Source organism: Saimiri boliviensis, chromosome 10 (genome assembly GCF_048565385.1).
Source record: "Saimiri boliviensis isolate mSaiBol1 chromosome 10, mSaiBol1.pri, whole genome shotgun sequence".
NCBI classification, from domain to species: Eukaryota; Metazoa; Chordata; class Mammalia; order Primates; family Cebidae; genus Saimiri; species Saimiri boliviensis.
The window spans coordinates 22,514,527-22,537,912 of NC_133458.1; the positions used below are offsets into that span (position 1 = coordinate 22,514,527).

Consider the following 23,386-nt stretch of genomic DNA (forward strand, 5'->3'; position numbering starts at 1 on the left):
ATTAATAAATATCACAGAGTTTTGTTTTTTTTTTTTAATGTGCTTCATGCTTCCTCTCGAATATCAGTTGAATAACACTTTTATACATGTTAGTAAGAGCATTTCATTCTTTCCAATGATTTCCTACAAAGATAAAAGCAAACTCTTACTTAAAAAACTTTATACAAAAAAGTACTATGAGTAATGCTGAGTTTATGGGATATAAAAAAAACCTATAAAGTAACTCTTATTTTTCTGATTTTAATTATAAACTTAGAAGTATACTTCTGTGGAAAAAGTTCCCAGGTGAGTAAGGTGAAATAGTTTAAAACTGTGCAATGCACTGGGACTTTTAATAGTGTCCGTCCGTCTGTCCATCCATCCATCCATCCATCCAATTTTTGTTCCTGCCAGCCTGTCAGACAATTAGCCAATAAATTATATATTGAGTACCTTCTAAATAAAATTGAATACTAATAAATAAAAAGTGTTATTGATCAAATTGTGTCCCCTTAAAATGTATATGTTGAGGCCCTAACCCCCAGTGTTACTGTATTTGGAAATGGGGCATCTAAGGAAGTAATTAAGGTTAAACGAGATCATAGGGGTGGAACACTGATCCTACAGGATTAGTATCCCTATAAGAAGATACACTAGAGAGCTCACCCGCTCTCTTTCCACCATGTGAAGACACAGTAAGAAGGCAGCCAACTGTAAGCCATGAGGAAGGCTCTCACCAGAAACTGAATCTGCTCGCACCTTGATATTGGACTGCCAGCATCCAGAACTGTGAGAAATAAATTTCTATTGTTTAAGCCACCCAATCTGTGATATTTTGTTATGGCATCCTGAGCAAATTAAGATACACAAGCTCTTAATCATTTTTTTTTTTTTTGAGACAAAGTTTCGCTCTTGTTGCCCAGGCTAGAGTGGTGCAATGGCCCAGTCTTGGCTCACCGCAACCTCTGCTTCCCGGGTTCAAGCAATTCTGCCTCAGCCTCCCAACTAGCTAGGATTACAGGCATGCACTACCATGCCCGGCTAATTTTGTATTTTTAATAGAGGTGTGGTTTCTCCATGTTGGTCAGGTTGGTCTCGAACTCCTGCCCTCAGATAATCTGCCCGCCTCGGCCTCCCAAAGTGCTGGGATTACAGGCATAAGCCACCATGCCTGGAAAACAAGGTCTTATTCTTTAAGGAACCCAAAATTTAGGAGGCAAGTATTTAAAAAGTAACAGTAGCTATAATATTAAAGAAAAGGAAAAAAAAATGCTGTATCTTATAAGAGAAGTAACTATCCAGGGGATTTGGAGAAGGCTTTTCAGTAGTTTTGATACTGAGCTGAGATCAGTAGTTTCTGGCTGACACGGTTTCAGAAATGAGTTTACGAAAGCGAGCAAAGACGTGCATGGCACAGCCAGGAAAGACATTCCTGGCAAAGCAAGGCATATGTACAAAGATTTGGGGAGCCACCAAGGCATGCAGCATGATGGCACTGAAGAATAAAGAAAAATTCCGTGTGGTGGGAGGATAGAGGTACTGCAGAAGGGGATATCGGAGGGAGAATTGTTCTTTGCCCCAGCTGCAGTGTCTTTATGACTCAGGGATCATCTTTCTAACCTAGGCCATGGCATTTATTCAAATTATCAAGGTTCTCAGATTCACACTCCTCCTTTTGTATCTATCATAGCTGACATAGCTTGACTTCATCATCACATTTTGCACATTTTGTCAGGACGCGCCGTCCGTTTACTGATGCACTCCTGCTGGAAAATATCCTAGCTCAGTGACTCTGTGTAATTTAACAATTTGCACTGAATTTGTATATTACATATTCTGTTTAAGGAGTTTAATGAGGGAAACTGGTTCTTCTGAAGACCAAGAGGTGGCAGTATTGTCTCAATAAAACTCGAAATACAAGCATACTATTCATTTTAGAAAACTGCTGCTCTTGTTACACCACACCCTGCCCCCAACCAACATACGAAAGCAATAGAAATTTAAAAATCTTTGAATTTAATTTACTCAAAATTTATTCTTTATTACATATCAAAATCATTCACTGCTAACGTAATTTAATGATGAAAAACCAGGCACAGACTTTCCCAAACAAGGAATAGAAATCATGAGATATTTTTCAAAAGATACACTAGTTGATAGTACTTTGATGTCAAATAGCAAATATGGTTCCTCCCATCGGTATTCTACAATGCTAACTGTGACCACTTAAAAAAGTTGCAGGGCCAAGGGTATTAATAGCTATTCCAATTAAATTGTAGAATATGAACTTGATTTTGAAAATCAGAGCGATAGCAGGTTCTTCAAGGCACATACATGGAGAGAATCATAGAGTGTCTGCTTCTGAATACGTGTCTCTCTGATATAGAAACTTTTTCCTGGGCTTTTTTTTTTTATATACATCTACTTTAGTCAATTGCAGACAAATATCTCTCCACCAGAGGGAGTAGATGAATGGCTCCTTGGGAGCTCTAAATGAAATGGGAAGCCTGCATCTGGTTGAGGGAAAGACCAGAGAAATAAGTTAAGCTGAGAAATTTGGTGGCAAGGAAATAATTAAAGAGGAGGGGAGGGTGAGTTATAGTTTCTCCTGGGAAAAACAATGTAGAATTTGGAAGTCTTAGATGACTACTGCTTTCTTCATGTTACCAAGACCGTTCAAGGGAGGCTTGGGTGGGATTTTAAACAAGGTGTAAAGAGAGGGCATGGTTTTCTTTGATTATTGTTGAGCCAGGAACAGAAGACCTAGACTGGGAATGGGCTGAACTCTGAGAGCTGTAAAGAGATAGCCTGAGCCCAGGGGGTTTTTGCTTTCTAGAGCAGGGGTTCTGCAAGCCATGGCCCACTTGTCCACATAGCCCCCAACCTGAAGTGGTTTTTTCTCTTTCCTTCTTTTCTGAGATGGAGTCTCACTCTGTTGCCCAGGCTGGAGTATGGGGTATGACACCTCTCGGGTTCAAGCAATTCTCCTGTCTTAGCCTCCTGAATAGCTGAGATTACAGGCACCCACCACTGCACTTGGCTAATTTTTGTATTTTTAGTAGAGATGACGTTTCACCATATTGGCCAGGCTGGTTTTGAATTCCTGACCTCAGGTGAGCCACCTGACTCTGTCTCCCACAGTGCTGGGATTACAGATGTGAGCCACTGCACCTGGCCTTGAGAATAGTTTTCACATTGTTAAATGGTTGAAAAAAAAATCAAAAGAATAACAACACTTCATGACATTGGAAAATGACTTCAGAGTTCATAAATAAAGCTTGCCTACTCCGCAAGGCCTTTCTCTCCTCATTTTGCTCTGCTCTGAGATCAGCATTTGGTCACCTTTGTAATTCTTGAATTGCTTCTTTGAGGCAGTCATTAGTGCCATCAGGGCAGCCACCTTGCTTTGTTCTTTCCTTCATAGGACATAGCATGAAGTATTTCATAAATAATCAAATATTAAATGTATAATCCCTCTGCGGCTTAGTCTGAATCTTCCCTGAAGCAGACCTTGAGACAAGGGTTTGAGTACAAATAATTTATTTGGGAGGTATCAGAAATATGACTGGGACCCAGATCATCATAAAGACTAAGGGAAGCCATTTGGGGCTTAAAAATTCTAATTTTTTTTTTTTTTTTTTTTTTTTTAGCGAAAGGGTCTCACTCTGTCACCCAGGTTAGAGTGCAGTGGCACGATCTTGGCTCACGGCAACCTCTGCCTCCTAGGTTCACGTGATTCTCCTGCCTCAGCTTCCCAAGTAGCTGGGATTACAGGTGTGTGCCACCACACCTGGCTAATTTTTGTATTTTTAGTAGAGATGCGGTTTCACCATATTGGCCAGGATGGTCTTGAACTCCTGACATCAGGTGATCCACTCACCTCAGCCTCCCAAAGTGCTGGGATTACAGGCTGAGCCACTGTGCCCAGCCAGACCTGGGTATGATTCTATCCTGGCTTTGCTCATTGTTGATGCTTTATAACCTAGCTAAGTTGATGGAAAATGAAATGTTCAAAGTTCCAGTCACTGAAGATTCATTCATTCAGTCATGATGTAACAAATATTTATTAAGTATCTTCAATATGATATAAGGCACTGTGCTAGATGCTCAATGATGTTAATCCTCAAAGAAACTGCCACTGGCAATAATGGTGGACTGATTATAAATCAAGGATGGTACTTTCTTGAGCCCACTATGTTTTTCCTACATCTCAACTATTCTATCATCTCCCTGACTCAGCTGATTCCTGCTCCTTCTCTGTTCTCTTGGCAGCACTTTGCTTTACATCAGTTAGGAGCTGTGCTCCATGAAGGCTGTCATAGAACCAAAGCCATCCAGGAAAAGGACCCTCTGCAAATCACTTTTCACCTACTCCCATCATAATTGCTATACAATTTGCACCGGTACCATTTCCAGCTGGCTTTTCATCATGACAAAGAAAAAAAAATGAACAGCTAGCATGAAAAGCAGCTTAAACTTTTAAAATATATGTTCCCATTTTGTAAACTTTAAATGTTTCTATTCTCAAGTGTTCAAAGGAATGAGGCACACGGGGAATATGGATCAGTGAAATTCAGAGATAATCGCCATATGTCATTTTAATGTATGCCAAAACATCTAACAAACAATAGATGAAAATTTCACTACCGTCTCCCCTTTCCATGTGTTGTAAACAATGAGAAGCTGTGAAATAGCTGAAAGGAGGTGCTATGGTCCAGAATTTAGATGTTGAAACTGAATCCTTGATGTGTTTGGTATTAAGAGGTGAGACCTTTGGGTGGTGATTAAGTAAGAGGGGTGGGGTCCTTGTGGGACTAGTGCCCTTGCAAAAGAGGCCTAAGGGAGTCCGTTTTCTCCCTTTCCCCTTCCACCTTGTGAGGACACAGGGAAAAGGCGCCATCTATGAGGACAGGCCCTCCCAGATACCACGTCTGCTGGCACCTTGATCTTTGACTTCCCAGCCTCCAGAACTGTGAGCAATAAATTTTGAGACAGAGTCTTGCTCTGTTGCCCAGGTTAGAGTGAAGTGGCATGATCTTGGCTCACTGCAACCTCCACCTCCTAGGTTCAAGTGAGTCTCCTGCCTCAGCCTCCCAAGTAGCTGGAATTATTATAGGTGCGTGCCACCACGCCTGGCTAATTTTTGTATTTTTGGTAGAGACGGGGTTTCACCACGTTGGCCAGGCTGATCCCGAACTCCTGACCTCAGGTGATCTGCCCACCTCGGCCTCCCAAAGTGCTGGGATTACAGGCATGAGCCACCACACCTGGCTCCAGTCTAAGGTATTTTGTTAGAGCAGTCTGAACAGATTAACATGGAAGGATAGCAAAAAGATAAATGAAACAAAGGCCCCGAATAATCAATAACTAAGCAAGGGGCTAAAATCCAGTTTCTATTATATTCTAACAGAGGTATTATAAGAAGATTTTTCTGGGAAAAAAATACCTTGAGAGATGAACCTTTAGGAGTGAAACACTTGAATGGTTTCTTGTCATCTGACAAGCCATCTTCTGGAATCTTCTGGCGTTTCTCAGCAGCTTCTGCTCTTCGCCTTTCAATCTCTTCCTTTAGCCTTCTCTTCTCTTCCTAAGAGAGAAAGAACAAATAATGAGACATCAATATCAGCTTCACAGCCAAAGGGAAGAGCACCGTAGGAGAGAGCGCACAGTCAGAGAGGCAGGAGACCCAAGCCGCAGACCAGACACTCTCCTTCTTTTTTTTTTTTTTTTTTTTTTTAAGAAGAGGAAGAAAGAGAAAGAGGAAGAGGGAGAGAGGATGGGAGTATTGCTTTGTTGCCCAGGCTAGAATGCAGTCTAAATATAGGTATGCCTATAATTGTCCTTAATAATGGAGACATGAAAGAAAATGAGGGAAGAGAATAACAAACAAGGAGCCAACCAAGATTTCATTTAAACTTCTAAATTGATATGATGTGGTACTGATAAGAGTGTATATTTTGTATATTTAAAGTGGAGAGTTCTATAAATGTTAATTACATTTACTTGTTCCAGATCTGAGTTCAAGACCTGAATATCGTTGTTAATTTTCTGTCTCACTGATCTGTCTAATATTAATGTTGAAGTCTCCCACTATTATTATGTGGGAGTCTAAGTCTCTTTATAAGTCCTGTATGTCTAGGTATTCCTGTATTGGGTGCATATATATTTAGGATCTTTAGCTCTTCTTGTTGTTGCATTGATCCTTTTATCATTATATAATGTCCTTCTTTACTTCTTTTGATCTTTGTTGCTTAATTGTAACTTCTGCTTTTTATTTATTTATTTTAGCTCTCTGTTTGGTTGGTAAATCTTTCTCCATCCCTTGTTTAGAGTCTTTGTGTATCCTTGAATGTGAGATGGATCTGGATGCAGCATACTGATGGGTTTTAGTTTTTTATTCAAATTGCCTGTCTTTAGATTGGGGGATTTAGTCAATTTAAATTTAGAATTAATAATAATATATGTGAGTTTAATACTGCCATTAGCTGGCTATTTTGTCCATTAGTTGATGTAAATTCTTCATTATATTGATGCTCTTTTTGATAATTTTTTTAGAAAGGCTGATACTGTTTCTTCCTTTCATATGTGTAGTGGTTCTTTCAGAAGCTCTTGCAAAGCAGGCCTGGTGGTGATGAAATCTCTGAGTGCTTGCTTATTCACAAAAAACTTTATTTTTCCTTCACATGTGAAGCTTAGCTTGGCTGGATGTGAAATTCTGGGTTGAAAGTTCTTTTCTTTAAGGATGTTCACTCTCCTTCTAGGTGGTCACCAGAGGTTGAGCCTGAGAGCTGGAGTCCAGCTGCCTGCATTTGCATTCTGGTGCTGCCACTTTCCAACTGCCTGACCTTGGCCATATTATTTATCTGCTTGGTGGCTCAGTTTCTTCATCCATAAAACGGGGATAACAATAGTACTCATTCTATAGGGCTTTCATGAGGACTCAATGAGAAAGCACATGGAAAATGCTTACACTAGACTTGTTCAACTCATGACCTAGAGGCCACATGATGCCTAGGATGGCTTTGAACATGGCCTAACACAAATTCGTAAACTTTCTTAAAACCTTAGGAGACGGCGGGCGTGGTGGCTCAAGCCTGTAATTCTAGCACTTTGGGAGGCCGAGGCGGGTGGATCACGAGGTCAAGAGATTGAGACCATCCTGGTCAGCATGGTGAAACCCCGTCTCTACTAAAAATACAAAAAACTAGCTGGGCATGGTGGCGCGTGCCTGTAATCCCAGCTACTCAGGAGGCTGAGGCAGAATTGCCTGAACCCAGGAGGCGGAGGTTGCGGTGAGCCGAGATCGCGCCATTGCACTCTAGCCTGGGCAACAAGAGCGAAACTCTGTCTCAAAAAAAAAAAAAAAAAAAAACAAAAAAAAAAAAACCTTAGGAGACTTTTTGTGATTTTTTTTTTTTTTTTTTTTAGCTGCTCAGTGATCATTAGTGTACATTATGTGTGGCCCAAGGCAATTCTTCTTCTTCCAATGTAACCCAGGAAAGCCAAAAGATTGGACACCCCAGCTTAGACTAACACTCATTATGGCGATTTCTCACAGGGTGATACCTAATCACCACCGCCCTGTGGGTCATTAACAATGATCTCGCACTTCTGTATATGTAAAATTAATATGAATATCCCTTCTACCTACATCCTAGGAGAGTTGTGAAGACAAATGAATAAATTACGTGAAAAGCTATCTAAATCTGTGGTACTATATTTGCCAGATGGCACAAGATGTGATTTTTATGGTCGCTCCCCGCTTCAAGTGAGTAAATAATTTTAGATGGTTTGACAAACCTGAAACGCTGTAGACCTTGCATCATGGTGTTGCAATCGCAAATGTTTACAGTCTGTCTCATTAACCCCTCTGTGTCTTCATTCCTAGTCTAGAATAGCCTGTCTTCTCTATTAGGCAAAAAATTCAGAGCTCTGATCAAGTTGTACAACTCGATTTTCTGAGAGATTTATGCAGTCTCAGGTAGTTCTTAGACTGTCAGATCATTATCACTGCATGTTCTCAAGCAGAGAGTAGACGTTCATCTGTCAGAGGATGTTGTAGAAGGATCCTGTGTTTGGCAGCTTGGCCCAAATAATTGCCTAGGTCCAATCCAGTGCTCAGACCTCATGATTTCCCTTCAGCCTTTCCTGATACTTTCCTTCTCTGAATAATAATCATAATAACAGTGATGGCAATAATGATATCTACCAATTTTTGAGTGCCTAGAACGTGCCAGGCACTGGGTGATCTATTAAAGCATCAGAAGAATCCCGCAAAGTCGATATTATTTCACAGGTAAGGAAAAGAAGATGCAGAATAGTCCAGGTTTCCCAAGGCCCCAGCTTGTAGTGGCAGAGTTAGGACAGAAGCCTGGGTATGTTCCGAGATGGCACCACTGCAGTCCAGTCTTGGCGACAGAGGGGGATTCTGTCTTAAAAAAACAAACAAACAAACAAAACCCAGGTGCAGTGGCTCACACCAGCACTTTGGGAGGCCAAGGCGGGTGGATCATGAGGTCAGGAGATTGAGACCATCCTGGCCAACTTGATGCAACGCTGTCTCTACTAAAAATATAAAAATTAACTGGGCGTGGTGGTGCGTGCCTATAGTCCCAGCTACTCAGAAGGCTGAGGCAGGAGAATTGCTTGAACCAGGGACTCGGAGGTTGCAGTGAGCTGATATCATGCCATTGCACTCCAGCCTGGGCAACAGAGCAAGACTCCCTCTAAAACTAAAACAAAAACAAAAAAAACAAAAATACCAGAAGCCTGGGTATGTTTAATTCTAAAATTCTATCATTCTGATTACTTCCCAACTAAAATCATTGGCTCATTGAAAGTTGGAGTTAGAAGAGACCTTGAAATAATGTATCAAAATTTTCCATACAGTTCAGGAAAATTTTGCATAGGATCCATGTCAAAATGCCATTGAAAGTCTTTTTTTTTTTTTTTTTTTCATATTTTGAATGATGGGAGAACACTACCTCAAAAGTTCTAGGATCTGAGTTGGAAAAGTGGGGTCTCCATACTGATTCTACCATTTATTAGTCAAGAATCTTGAAATAAGTCACTCAAACTATTTGATTCCTGTTTTTTTTTGCCCATAAAATGAGAAGAACGTATGTCAGGAATGAAAGGAAAGACTGCATTTTGTAAACTGTAAGTTGTAGTTCATTATAAGTTGTAGTTCGTTAAACGTTATTTCATATACTGAGCCAAAATATTCTTCCTTGTAACTTTATCTGCTGTTTTCGGCTCTGTCTTAAAAAATGAAACAAAACTCATCTATTTATAATGATGGGGCTCTTCCTGCATGTCAGGCACTGTATGGAGTCCCGGGTATACAGTAATGAACAACACACTGTCCCTGCCTGTTTACATTCTAATCTACTTACTTGCCCATTAAAAAAATTTTTTTTTTAATATTCTCTATAAAAAGTCTCCAGCTACTCGAAAACAAGTATCACATAACTTCATTCCTGTAACTAATCTGCAGACCTTTCATCCTTCTCAGCTTTCTAACTTTTCCTTTTTGAGAGGCAGTAAAGGGTAATGGGTTAACACAAGGGAAACTCTCAGGAAAAATTACAAAACAAAACAAAACAAAACAAAACAAAACAAAACAAAACAAAACAAAACAAAAAAACAATCCAAAAACCCCTCTCTGTGCCTGTTTTCTCATCTGTAAAATGGGCATAAGTACCCGTATCAGCGAGTTCTTAGAAGCAGTGGGCAAATTAATATTTACAAGTTTTAGAACCTTACCTAGCACATGGTAAGTTTATTATTCTGAAAAAATATTTTTAAGAGCCCATGCTCAAAAGAGCAGCCGCGGGGCCCTAGGGAATCTTCCCCAGCCACGTTTGCAGCCGGCTAGCGCCTGCCTTACCTCCTCTCTGAGTTTTCGATCGGCTTCCTCCTGCTTCCTCCTCTGTTCTTCCTCCTCCAGGACCTTCCTTCTCTCCTCCCTCTTTTTCTTGAGCTCCTCCAGCTCCAAAGCCGCCTCTTGCTGCTTCTGTTTGAGCTTCTCAAACTCTTCGCTCTCAGTCTCCCCGCGGCGACGACGAAGCTCCTCCAGCCGCTTGCCGGCTTCCACCTGGGGGGCGCCTTCAGCCTCCTTGGAGTCCAGGCTGGCCCTCCCTCCAGGGCGGCTGTGGTTGGGGGGAGCAATGGAAAGGGGTTGACATGCCTTTGCCTGCAGTCCCCCTGGAGGAGGGCGAGGTCGTTCTGTGGCTTTTGCATTCCACACCAAATCCCCACTGCCTCTCATTAGCCCAAGGGGTAGGTAGGTTGGGAAAGGGGTCTGCCTGGAATCACACGGGCCGAATGGGAGCCTCACTTCTGCCGCTTGGGCTTCGTTTCCTCAGCTGTAAAATGTGACAAATATGGGACTGTAAAGTGGTGCAGCTGCTATGGAAACAGGATGGACGTTCCTCAAAAAATCAACAAGAGAACTACCTCATGATCCAGCAATCCCACTTCTGATATACCTCTGAAAGAATGGAAAGCAGGGTCTTTCCGAGATAGTTGTATACCCATGTTCCCAGCAGCATTATTTACAATGACCAAGAGATGGACGCAGGCCCATCATGGCAGGAGTGGATAAATAAAAAGTGGGGCTGGGCGCGGTCGCTCACGCCTGTAATCCTAGCACTTTGGGAGGCCGAGGTGGGTGGATCACAAGGTCAGGAGTTCAAGACCAGCCTGGCCAAGACGGTGAAACCCCGTCTCTACTAAAAATGCAAAAATTAGCTGGGCATGATGACAGAAGCCTGTCACTTGGCAGGTGGAGGTTGCAGTGAGCCGAGATGGCGCCCCTGCACTCTAGCCTGAGGGACAGAACGACACTCCGGCTCAAAAAAAAAAAAAGATGGTCTAGCCATACCGTGAAATATGATTCAGCCTTAAAAAGGAAGGAGATCTTGTTACCTGTTACAGCATGGATAAACCTTGAAGATACTATGCTAAGTGAAATAAGCCAGTCACAGAAATCATGCAAATACTGTATGATTCCACTTCTATGAGGGATCTAAAGTAGTCAAATTCATAGAGACAGAAATCGAACTGTAGTTACCAGAGGCAGAGGGTGGGCGGTAGAAGGAAATATAGAATTGTTGTGTAATGGGTGTAGCCTTTCAGTCTTGTAAGGTGCAAAGAGTTTGGGAGATATGTTGCAGAACAATGTGAATATGCCTCACACGACTTAACTGTACATTTTAAAATGCTTAAGATGATAAATTTCAGGTTATGTTTGATTTTACTACAATTTTAAGAAAGATACATGCTACAACATGGAAAAATGGGGCAAATACTATTTATTCTATTTACCTCAGTGGGTTGCATGGGATTGTGTATTATATCAATATGATAGATATCATACTGATATAATTTATATATCATGTACTATATGACTATTCGTTGTTATTGGAAAAAAAGGCATGGAGTCCAAAACATTATTTGTGAGTGAGTTCGAAAGTCTCGTAGTACCTGACCAGTCCTTTCCCATAAGTTACTGGTTAACTTGGATCTACCTAGAGTAATGGATCAGGAGGGAAGACAGAAAGGTTCAGGCACTGCGAATGGGAAAAAGTGGCTGAACTAAGGGTAGGCATTGAAGTAAATCCATCTATCCACAACTTTGCCTTGAGCTTGACTCTAGCAGCTGATCTCTGGTAGATGAAATTACCCATTGCCCCTTGATTATCGCTAAACACAGTGATTTATGTCCATTCTTACAGAGCTGCTCCAGGAAGTCCTTAATGACTGCATTAACCTATGGCTTCCATTTGTGTATCTTCTATGTTCTTTGACTCCAACACAACTGGACTATTCCTTATACAGACTTAAAATTATGAAATTAGTTTGGTATGCCACGGTTAAGGTGATGACTTACATGTCATTCTTTATGTGTTCTAAACCCTTTACATAGCCACGACTTCATTTAACAGTCACAATAACTGGGAAGATGTCAGGTTAGGTTTATCATCCCCATCTTACAAATAAGGTAACCACAGGCGAGAGAGAGAATCATTTACTCAAGTTTTTCATAGCTAGAAAGCAGCTGAGCCAGAATCAGATTCTAATGCTTATCCATTAGATGTGCTCTTCTTGTCACTATACTGTAATTATACCTGAAATAAAATGTGTCTTGTTATGAAACAATGAATAAACTGAAAGACAACACGTTAGCCCATCTCTCCGCCTCTCACCTCAAACCTTCAGGATGGAGTCTGAGAGGAACATTTCCTACCTCTGTCTCTAGAATTTCTATAGTCTAGGCCTAGCTACATTCTGTGCCTGAGCAGAAGCAATACTGTGCCTCATCAGATAGAATAGCTTATAAAATGGGAAGAAAATGGGTAAGTTTTTACATAAGAACTAAAATTCAAATTACGTTGTTTACTTTTGTGATTAAGGAGGATACACAGGGATTTCACTGCAGAATTGGGAACATGTTAAGACTTAAGACAGAATGCTATCCCAGAAGTCCTTATGTTAAAATTATATTTCAGAACAGGTAGTTAGTATTTTACACATCTATAAAAGATGGAGACATATCATTAGCACCTACTGTGACCCCTACGTTTCTTTAATAAATTTGCTATACGGTAGAATTAGAACACTGATCATTTTAAAACATGTCAATACTCACAGTAGAACTTCAGTAGAATACAGCGTTTTCACTAACGCAGAATTTGCCTGATTTGGATTTGCCTGGGACTTTACTCAGGAGAATTTCATGCTTGAAGGCCCTTGTTATAAGTAGTCTTTAAGAGACAGAGATACAGCTTTGCCATTTAAAAACTTATTAGCAAGTAGTGAGGTCATTCTTAACTAGATGAGAATGTAGGTGTCCTATTCCTGACACTTTTGTCTAAGGAACAAAGGAATCACCACACCTTAATACCATTTACTACATGTAAAGAATGGCACAGTGTTGCTAGCTGCAGAACCAAAGAAAGAATAAAACAATGGCCAGGCACCATAGCTCACGCCTGTAATCCCAGTGCTTTGGGAGTCCAAGGAGGGGGTGGATCAAAAGGTCAAGAGTTCGAGACCAGCCTGACTAATACGGTGAAATCCTGTCTATACTAAAAATACAAAAATTAGCTGGGCATGGTGGCGTGTGCCAGTAATCCCTGCTACTTAGGAGGCTGAGGCAGGGGAATTGCTTGAACCTGGTAGGTGGAGGTTGCAGTGAGCCGAAACTGGGTCACTGTACTTCAGACTGGGTGTGAGAGAGAGACTGTCTCAAAAAAAAAATAATAATAATAAAACAAGGAATGGGTTCAAGAAATACATTGTACACACTGATTTTAAACACTGAAGTCGTTCTGAATATACTGTGTCCTCCAGGACAATAATCTTCAAGCCTCAGACCAGAAAATCAATTTAGTAGATTGTAATCAACATTTAAACAAAACAGAAAGTATCAGAGTGCATTGCATATAGCAGAAGAAAGTTCCATTGCTTGACACACTTGTTTCAGTTATAAAAATATATACAGGCTTGTACTGTGGGTCATGATGTAAAATTTATTTCTTACTAAGGGCTTAGGTTAAAAAATTTAAAACTGTAGGTCTAGGCTCTTGACAGTTAAAGGTAAACTTTTATTTTGAACTCAGACAGGGTTAAAGGGTCCCTCGAAATCTTGTTGTCAAAGGCTCTTTCAGGGTCTTCTAGGTTCACAGGCCTGTGACTCTTCTCTCAGTTAATTTAGGGTCTTTCCTTTCAAAAATGAGTTTGCTCGCTCTCTGTGTTCATCGTATCACTGTACAGGAACTAGACCAGCAAAACACATGCCTACGGAAACATCTGCGGATTCCACTAGGTGTCGCTCAGTCTTCATTTTGGACAATCAAAATGTTCGTCATTAGGGACTAGTAAATCACAATACATCCATCCAGTGGAAGGCTTTAATATCATTAATTATAGGCTTATGTTTATTTGTATAGAAAACAAGCTATGATACATTCTTATGCATGGTGCAAGAATCAATGTAAAGTTATACGTATACTCACACGTATGTACTACATATAAATATACACACGTGTGTCTATCTTGAATATTATATACATAGATAAACAGCTGGAAAAAGTGTTACTGGTGGTTATCGTTGGGTGGTGGATGCTTATTTTTATTCTTCTATTTTCTGAGCATTTTTATAATGAGTACATTTTTTTTCCTGTAATTGGAAAAAAAAAACTTTTAATTCCCACCTTAAAAAACAAAACGTCAAAAAGCCCTTCACTTTGCACTTTCTATAAAACCGTTGGTAGAATTTGCACTGCTATATCTTGCTCATTGAATGGAGATTTTTATGTCATGTTTTGGAGAAAACAAGTGAGTTACAAGAAAAAGCAAACATCAGAGGGAACAGTAATTGAATCAAACATAAACAGCTATGCTCAATAGAGGAGCAAAAGTTTTGTTCACACCATCTCTGCCTACGTACAAGACCTCGGCATTAGGGTGCCACTTAATGTGGAAATCTCTTCCATAAAGTTCTTTCCCCCCAGGGATTCTTTAGGTGTAAGTCAAGATGAGTATCCAGCCTTTGACCATTAAGAATGCAGCTTGTTTTCAGTTAAGCTGACAGGTACTAAACTTATCTAAATGAAGGCTGATCCTCTCTTCCTCTCTCCTCATTTTATTTGTATATGGAGCAGAACTGCACTTCTCTGCTTCTGTCATCATGAACTTGAAGCTAAAACTCACATACATTGATGGCTAAACTAAAATAAATAATACGCTAGCAGCTTGTTCCTGTATTTTTTTTCCTGCCCAAAATAGAAAAATTAAGGCCAGAGTCACATTTAAGGATTCTCAGCATTCAACTTGTCACCATCTCTTGTGACTATTTCTCCCTTCAAATGACCCAGCTCTTTGGATTTCTACACAATAGGCATGTTAATTATTAATTTGAGCTTTGACTGAAGCTTGTTGGCAAGTTTGCTAATTGTTAAACGGCCTTTTTCTACTGACAGATTTTTTTAAACATTTCTCTTAACAAAAACAGAACTCAGACCTTAAAAAAGCCTTATGCCTATAAGACATATTTTCAGCTATTAATTAAAAAATAGCAATATTAGGTAACATTCACTGAACACTTTTCATGGACCTGACACTATTCCAGAGCTTTAAAACATTAAACTTCAGGCACTTCAGCAAGTTTTAGACTCAACTTACTAACCTGAATCGCTTGCTTTGTAGGTTTTCTGTGAATGTTCGATAAACGTAATTTTAACATTCTTCTCTCGGCAATCCCAAGTAACAGCTATAGATTCTACCTTTCTTACACCTTCATCATTTTATTTCGACCTTTTATGTACACCTTCTGTCTGCTTTAGGTTCTCCTTTGGATAAATATGAGTCAGCTTCTGTTCAAATTTTTGTATAGAAAAATTGTTTTGGGGCAACTGTATTTATCCATCTTAGCCTCTTGGATGAGCCTGAAATGTCCATCCCTAGCAGCTCCACCTGCTCTGAATATTACAAAGGCTTTGGTCTAAGAAGCATGTCATACTTCTCCCTCATACCTACTTGGTGACTTTCTTATTTGAAGCGTTCAGAAAAACGGGGTCTATAGGCAAGGCTGCAGCCAAGGAACAAGCCCAGGGAAATCCACATGGCAGGGACCTAAGGCTCCTCTTCGGCACATCTGGCACAGCAGCCAGTGACGTAACAGAGGTTGGGATTTGGCCCCAGTAGTTGGAGGGAGTGTTTTGCGGGAAAGGAGCACAGGCATCACATGGCCAGCTCAGTGTCTGCACCTCAAGTTCTTCTACAAAACTGTTAGAGAGCTCTGAGAATTCGACTGTATTTAGAAATGAGGATTTACATGGACATACTCGTCTAGTCTGTCTGATAATCAGTTGCCGAGATTTTCAATTTGATGGGGTAGGGGATTATGTTGAAGGGAAAGCTCAAGCTCTACAAGAGAGTTTTGCCAAACTGTATGAAATAGAGCAGCAGGTCCATACCCTCTCACTCCCTCTTAGAGACTTCTAATGCAGAGGAACATGAAGGACTCTCAAAGTCCTGTGGTAAAGAAATCTGATGAATTGAGCTTTACCTAATGTTTCCCAAGTATTTGGCCACAAAACAATCTTAGTCTTATGCAGTATTTATATACAACTTTTAGAAAATGCATTCTTGAAAATGGTACTGAGAAGGGTCTCTTATGAAGGTGCTCAGATCATAGACAGAATCATTGAATGGTATGAATCCCAGTCATAATGTTTTCTAATACACTCATCTCACATGAGGCCAGTGAAAAAAAACCATGGATGCCAAACATGATCTGCCTTTCAAAATAATGGGAAATGCAGATTAAGCCCTGTCTGAGTGGTGACTGCGGGTCTTCTGTTAGTGATATGGGAACCGGACCTGCTGACTGAGCATCTCTAAGACAATGGCGAATGACCTCACAACAAAAGCATGCTGCCTGTTCAGCACGTTTCTGTCTGGAGGCAAAGGATGAGAAGACTTTTTTTTTTTTTTTTTTTTTTGGGCATATGAACAGTTGCTATGAACTAGTTGCTACTTCTTACCTGAAAGTATTCTCTGTATGTTTAAGTTTGTGGGTCATGAATTCTCCATTCTGTGACTTAACTTCTGTAAATCCTTTCTTCCGATCCATGAAGCTCTTAGCTTCTTCTTTGGGTTCTTTGTCCTTTTTAATCTTTTCATCTTTGATCTAACCAGTACATATCAGGAAGGAACAGAACAAGAAAAATCTTATTAGGATTTTGGTTGCTATCACCAAATAAGACCCAAACTTGTTAGGAAGGCAGAAAACTCAGAAAGAAACCACTCAGATGTGGTAGAGTTGGAATCAGGGCAAATTCTTAGAGAATGAGCTATGGTCCTTTAGCCTGTGAACAAACACCATTACCACAATTTTGAGAAGGCAAGATCATTCCTGATCTCACTGAGGTTTTTACTTTCAAGAGCAGTGGTAGTACTATTGTTTGGAAACCGTTAAGTTATGGGAACTTCATGTAAAAGTAGATGTTTGCAGTTCCCACTGGGCAGAGCAATTAGTAGGGTGGCTTTGATGAAGAATGGCCAGGTTGCCTGGACAGGTTTCTTCTTGGATGGAGAGAGAATCTGTGAGGAAGACACAAATGTGAAAGAAAGAAATGAAACCTACCAGTTTAGCTAGATCTGCCAAGCCAGTTCTGGCAAAGACCAGTATTTTAATCAACAAGTAAATTCGGTCCCAAGGATGGGACACTTAATAACCCTACCTTTAGTCAGAGGATTCAGTGGCATATTTGGGATCTGCGAGACCATGTTTGTAGTCATCTAAACCATTAAAGTTAGAATGGAATAGGAGAAAGTCCAGGGTTTCCCTTGATTTCCATTGTCTGTAAAAATCTAGTACTCTGGAAGTAGTTTTATGATTGTTGTGGAAGACATGGGAAGATGATACATGGTGGGCAGGTGTTAGCTTTCATATTTTGTGGGTTTGTGTTTCTTACAGTAAATGAGAGATTATTTAAAAGTAAACTGAATTTACATAGCTTTTTGTGGGGGAGGGGGCAAAGGAGTTCAAATTACTTCAATCACATTATCTCATCCATTCTTAAAAGATGAGTGTGAAAACGGGTGAGGTGCATTCACAATGGTTCTTTTCAAGACAGTTACAAAGCATGAGCATTCTAAAGAAACTCACAGAGGAAGGGAAGGCCATAAGGACTCAGGACTCAGGACTTTAGGTGCTGCTGCCTAGGACATTCTGCTGTGACCTGATCACTCACTCCTTCCCACTTATTCAGATATTCTCTGAAGATTTACTTCTAAAGTGCATTTTTTATTTTTTTTTTGAGACAGAGTCTTGCTCTGTTGCCCAGGCTGGAGTGCAATGGTGTGATCTTAGCTCACTGCAACCTCTGCCTCCCGGATTCAAGTAATTCTCCTGCCTCAGCCTCCCGAATAGCTGGGATTACTGGCATGAGCCACCACGTCCAGCTAATTTTTGTATTTTTAGTACTGACCAGGTTTCACCATGTTGGCCAAGCTGGTCTCGAACGCCTGACCTCAAGTGATCTGCCAGCCTTAACCTCCCAAAGTGCTAGGATCACAGGCGTGAGCCACTGTGATTGACCTAAAGTGCATGTATTACAAAGAAGAGCACAGGTTTTTGGTCTTTATTGATTAGTTTTGAGCCCTTTGTCTTCTTTGGGTATTAGGGCTAATTAATTACTAGAAATTCGCTATGCTGCCCGAATTAGTTGAGACTTCAATCTTTCACCATGGGGTATATACCTAGGATGTCCCTCAGACACACTGAAAAGGAGGGCTGTGCCTTGCCTTTCCCTCCAAGAGCGTTGTCTGCAAATCAGGAACTGCGACTTTGGGCTCCAGTGCTGATAACAAACTAGTTGTGTTACTTGGCCAAATCACCTGACTACTCTGGAATGCTGGTCCCACATATGTGAAAAGATGTGGTTGGACCAGACGATTCCTTCTGAATTTTTCATCTTGTCATTTCCCTCTTGGCTCCTCACGGGTCATGAGAGGCTACAGAAAAAAGGAGCAAGCTCGTGGCCTGAATGACAGCCTCACTGTGGCTCCCTCACGGCTGTCCTTGCCCAAGAGTAAATACATCAGTGTTCATCGGACAGGAAGGAGGAAGTAAAATGTATTCTCACTCTGGCCTGCGCTGTTAGACTCAGCCCCAGAAACCATGGACTGGAGTTGATGTTCTGGTTAAGAAGTATCTGTGGCTACAAATGGGAGAGCAACCTATTTTAGAGATAACCATGAAACAAATTCTGAGTAGAATCTCACGGTCTGTGGAGTGCTATGTATGGAGACCTTCCCTTTAGCTCATTTCTCCTATTTTGCAGTCAGAAAAATTTCCATTCTCCCCAAATTTATTATATATGATTGATTTACTGGTCCCCAAAGTGTTTAAAGTAGATTTGTAAAACAGTGTATGTCTAACAGAAGAAAAATTACCTTTTTTTTTTCATGCTATGCCTTTATTGGCAAAGGCTATAGTGGACGGTAGGCTTATGTTCTTTTCGGAAAACCTTCTGAGAAACATTGTCAATGTAATAATGATGATTTGAGTTCAACTGAAAATTATTTTCTCTTTCTGGGAAATGAATAGAAGAATTCCATAGAGCCTTTACATTTATTTTTGGATGTTATGGCAGATTTAACCTAAACTCATGGGATCCTGAGCCCCCTGGGAAAGGCATTAGATCTTACAGGTTAGAATGATACCATAGAGAATGTCTGTGCTGAAGGATTCACAGGTAGCCAGGTATCCTGAAAGAGTCTGCGTACTTGATACACAGATAACATTAGCATACTCATAAGAAAGGCTGTGGTCAAATGTGATCATTTGGGTTTTGAAACTCTAGATACTTGGGAATATCCAGTACAATAACACATGGGAATGGGGTGGGGGATGGGAAATCAAATGACAGGTTCCTGTGCCAGAGAGACACTCAGAAAGTCAAGCGAGCAAGGACTGAGATGTGTCTCAAGCATGTTTCGCATTATTTGGTTCCAGAATAGCAACAAGTGCTGGGTGCAGCTAGGGTTTCTCAGGCTGGGTTTAACGCGCTTTTGTTAGCTTCATAAGCCCCAGATCCTCTCCTGGGTTCAATTTCTGTAACATGGACGTCTTCTAGACTCCTTGCTACTGAAAGTTTGGTCCCCGGACCTCAAGAAATCAGATTCTGCATTACGCAAGACTCCCAGATGATTTGCATGCACACTTATGGTTGGGAAGGGTTGGTCCGCATGACATGAACATCAATTTCAACACCTCAGGAGCAGTTCTGCTAGAAACTCTGTTTTTCTGTTAGAGGCCAGAAAACAAATAAAACAGCTCCTGCATGAAGAACTAAAAAGAGACTTTTTCTAACTGGAGAGGAAAGAAAGCAAGCTGAAGTCAGTTTCAATGTTGGTGATCATTTGTGACTCACTGCCACAGTTAAACTGCAGTGGAGAAAGATTTTGTGTGTGTGTGTTTTAAGACATTGGAGTGATTTCTGGAAATGTTTTCTCTAAGAAGGCTCATGTGATATCTGTGTTTACTCGTGGTTGCCCTATCCTATGCTGCAAAAATCCTTGACAGGAAAGGTTTTAGTTAGTTGTTCTCTTTCTTTCTTTTTTGAACAAAAAGGAAAAAAATAAAGGAAGACGTAGTTTACAATGGCTGAATCATGTAAATGTGATTTAGGCTGACTACATGAAGAAACAGTGCAACTAGCTGGAAGGGGAAAACCTAGTCTTTCTACCAGTAGATTATTTACATGATGTTAAAATAGGAGTATCGATTTGGGTTGTTTTCTTTTCTTTTAATCCCGCTTTGAGTGGCTTATCTGGCCTTGTGTCAAAAACAGGTCAAAGGTTTTGGAACTGGCTGGAATGTGCTGAAGGGCAACTTGGAAAAGGGGCAGGGCTCAGTCATTCCTGAGAGTATCTGATGGACACCAAGGATGCTGTTGAACTAGGGCCTTATCTGAAAACAGGCAAAAGGATCACCCCAGTGGTAACTGATGGGCCGTTCTAATTCTCAGAAACTATACATAGGTAGAGAAAGCTTTGGTCAGTACAAACAAATCCCATTTTAGTGAATTGAATGAAATTGTAAATATAGAATCCAGTGTTTTCTACAGCCTCACTTTCCCAACATGTTTACTGAATCATGCCCACTTTCTATAAAGACATTCACCAAGAAACACTACAGGAACCCATGTGGGACATATTTCAGTTTGAGTTTAGTTCCAAGGTAACTTTCATTTCTCTTTCTTGTAAATGAATTTGTAGGTATTTGTTCACAAAGTAAAAAGTGTTTCCCAGCATGTTCAATGATTTCCTCGAATGCCCCATGAGAGCTAAATTCAGTTTTCCTGTTACTAGCATTTACACTTTCTCCTTCCTTTACATGGTCTGTGCTCATATTCAATTTTCCCTTCCAAACCACCACAACTTCTATTAGAAACAGAGAGGAACATACATCTTAACAGAAATGTAGTATATAACATGAACTACGGGTTTTCATTTTCCATGTGAAATTTACAAAACATGGTTAAGAAAATAACCTACCCCCTATTTAATCTCGTCATCTGTTTTCTAAATATGGATTTCTCTGTTTAAGATTTTGAGTTTTCTGGCAGGGCACGGTGGTTCACGCCTGTAATCCCAGCACTTTGGGAGGCTGAGGCAGGCAGGTCACAAGGTCAGGAGATCGAGATCATCCTGGCCAACGTGGTGAAACCCCATCTCTACTAAAAAATACAAAAAAATAGTTTGGCGTGGTGCATGCCTCTAGTCCCAGCTACTTGGGAGGCTGAGGCAGGAGAATCACTTGAACCTGGGAAGCAAAGATTGCAGTGAGCTGAGATTGCGCCACTGCACTCCAGCCTGGCAACAGAGCAAGACTCTGTCTCAAAAAAAAAAAAAAAAAAAAAAGATTTTGAGTTTTCTTAATAGATGCCATGATAGGCAGAGAAATGTAGCAACAGCCTATGTGGGGATGGAGCTTTCTGGCTACAAATCACTTCACCAGTCTCAGAGGCGAAGAACTTCGGGTCTTCCTACTTCTGATAATTCAGTTTCACAACGTTCTAATAAGTATTGTGAATTTATTCAATATAGTCAAAATTTTTAAGATTCTTTGGGGCAAACACAGCATGAGCATTGACATGCAATCAGGTGTTCTGATGTGGCATTCTGATTACTGTCAAACCCTGTGCCATTCTATCTGTATAGCTCCTTGTTCACTTACCTACAGTCAAGCACCCTGGCACCCGCTCCTGTGTATGCCTCAGAAATGCAATGCAGAACATTTGGCCAAACTTCCCTTTTGAAAACCAAATATCACCTTCAGTTCACCAATTTTTCTTTTCTTTTTTTTTTTTTTTTGAGACGGAGTTTCGCTCTTGTTGCCCAGGCTAGAGTGCAATGGCACGATGTCGGCTCACCGCAACCTCCGCCTCCTGGGTTCAGGCAATTCTCCTGCCTCAGCCTCCTGAGTAGCTGGGATTACAGGCACGTGCCACCATGCCCAGCTAATTTTTTGTATTTTTAGTAGAGACGGGGTTTCACCATGTTGACCAGGATGGTCTCGATCTCTTGACCTTGTGATCCACCCGCCTCGGCCTCCCAAAGTGCTGGGATTACAGGCTTGAGCCACTGCGCCCGGCCCAGTTCACCAATTTTTCTACTGAGATGTGGGTGGGTGTTTTTCCTTTGAAAAGTTAAAGTATTAATCAAGGCCAGTTGGAAATATTTCATGATTGAAATGAAAGTAGGATGGCTCAAGGAAAAAAAATTAGCATTCAGAAGAACAGAAAGCAGGATAAATTGATTCCAGCAGTGTTTTTCAAGCCTTTCTGATGGTGTCCCACAGAAAAAGAGGCAATTTACATGATAATGCAATACTTACTACCTACAATGCCCTCTGATGCCTTCTATCCGTTTCATTTTTTAAAAAATGCTGACTGATACATTGACTTAATTTTGAGACATTCTAACTAGATCTCACTATTCAGTGTATTGTGAGTCATGGCGTGAAATACACTGGATAAGAGGTTACAATTTTGAGACTGTCAGACCTGAGATGTGATGTCACTGACTGCTTTTTCTGTTGCTTTAGGATAATTACTTCTCAATCATAGTTACCTCTTCTTTTTTGAAGGTAGGCTTGTCTTCTTGAAATTTTTCTCTTTTAGCTCCCTTTTCTTCTCCCTTTTTATTTTCAAGAATGGTAAGGTCATACAAGTAAAAGAAAACCTTTCTAATTGACAAGAGTGAGAGGGTGCTCGGATCGCCTTGCAAGTGCTGCGGGATGGCTTCTCTTCTGCTGTCTCAGCGCTCACAGCACAGTGGTTCTAAACAGCAAGGTGGGATATTTTCTTCCCATCCCAACATCTTGTGTGCCTGCCATTGCACTCACTGAAATCTAGCATGGTGTGGCACTCCTTGTGTGTGTTTACAAACCTCATGTGCGGTTTGGTGCACGGTGCTCATGGTCTCAACTATAGCTGTGTTCACGAGCTTCTTGTATAGAAGCAGGAGTTAAAGACAACTTCAGTGCATTGCAGACTTAGTGACAGAGAATTTGCTCTGGAGAGGTGAATGTGCAAGCATCTCTTTTTTTCTGTGTTTTAGGGATGGTGGTGGTGTGGTGTTTATTAGGTACAGAGCTTCTAATGCAGCCTTGCAGACAGAAAAAAACATCTTTCTCAAAGCTTACCGACATTTTCCCCCTTCCTCAAGCCACGTAAATTTATGTCACCCAGGTAATAAAGAACAAATATGTATGCTCTTAATTACCAGTCAGTTATAAATTGATACTCCCCTAAATTAATGGCTTTCTGCAAGTCTACATTAAGCTGAGGTCTGCATGTTGGCAAATCAGGGTTTTGACTTTTTT

At 40.7% G+C, this 23,386-nt stretch overlaps 1 protein-coding gene across 5 annotated transcripts in view; it reads right to left on the reverse strand.

Moving 5' to 3' along the window:
- Positions 1–23,386, reverse strand: part of CALD1 (caldesmon 1) — a 206,182-nt gene that overhangs the window by 15,820 nt on the left and 166,976 nt on the right. For 3 of the 5 annotated variants that reach the window (XM_074379033.1, XM_039473105.2, XM_074379034.1), the window contains 4 exons: positions 22,633–22,698; positions 16,533–16,678; positions 9,869–10,130; positions 5,426–5,566 (listed from right to left, as the gene is read on the reverse strand). In XM_074379033.1, the coding sequence (XP_074235134.1) occupies positions 5,426–5,566; positions 9,869–10,130; positions 16,533–16,678; positions 22,633–22,698 (615 nt within the window). The remainder of the gene's footprint in view (positions 1–5,425; positions 5,567–9,868; positions 10,131–16,532; positions 16,679–22,632; positions 22,699–23,386) is intronic. The other 2 variants (XM_074379035.1, XM_039473103.2) reach the window with 1 other exon arrangement.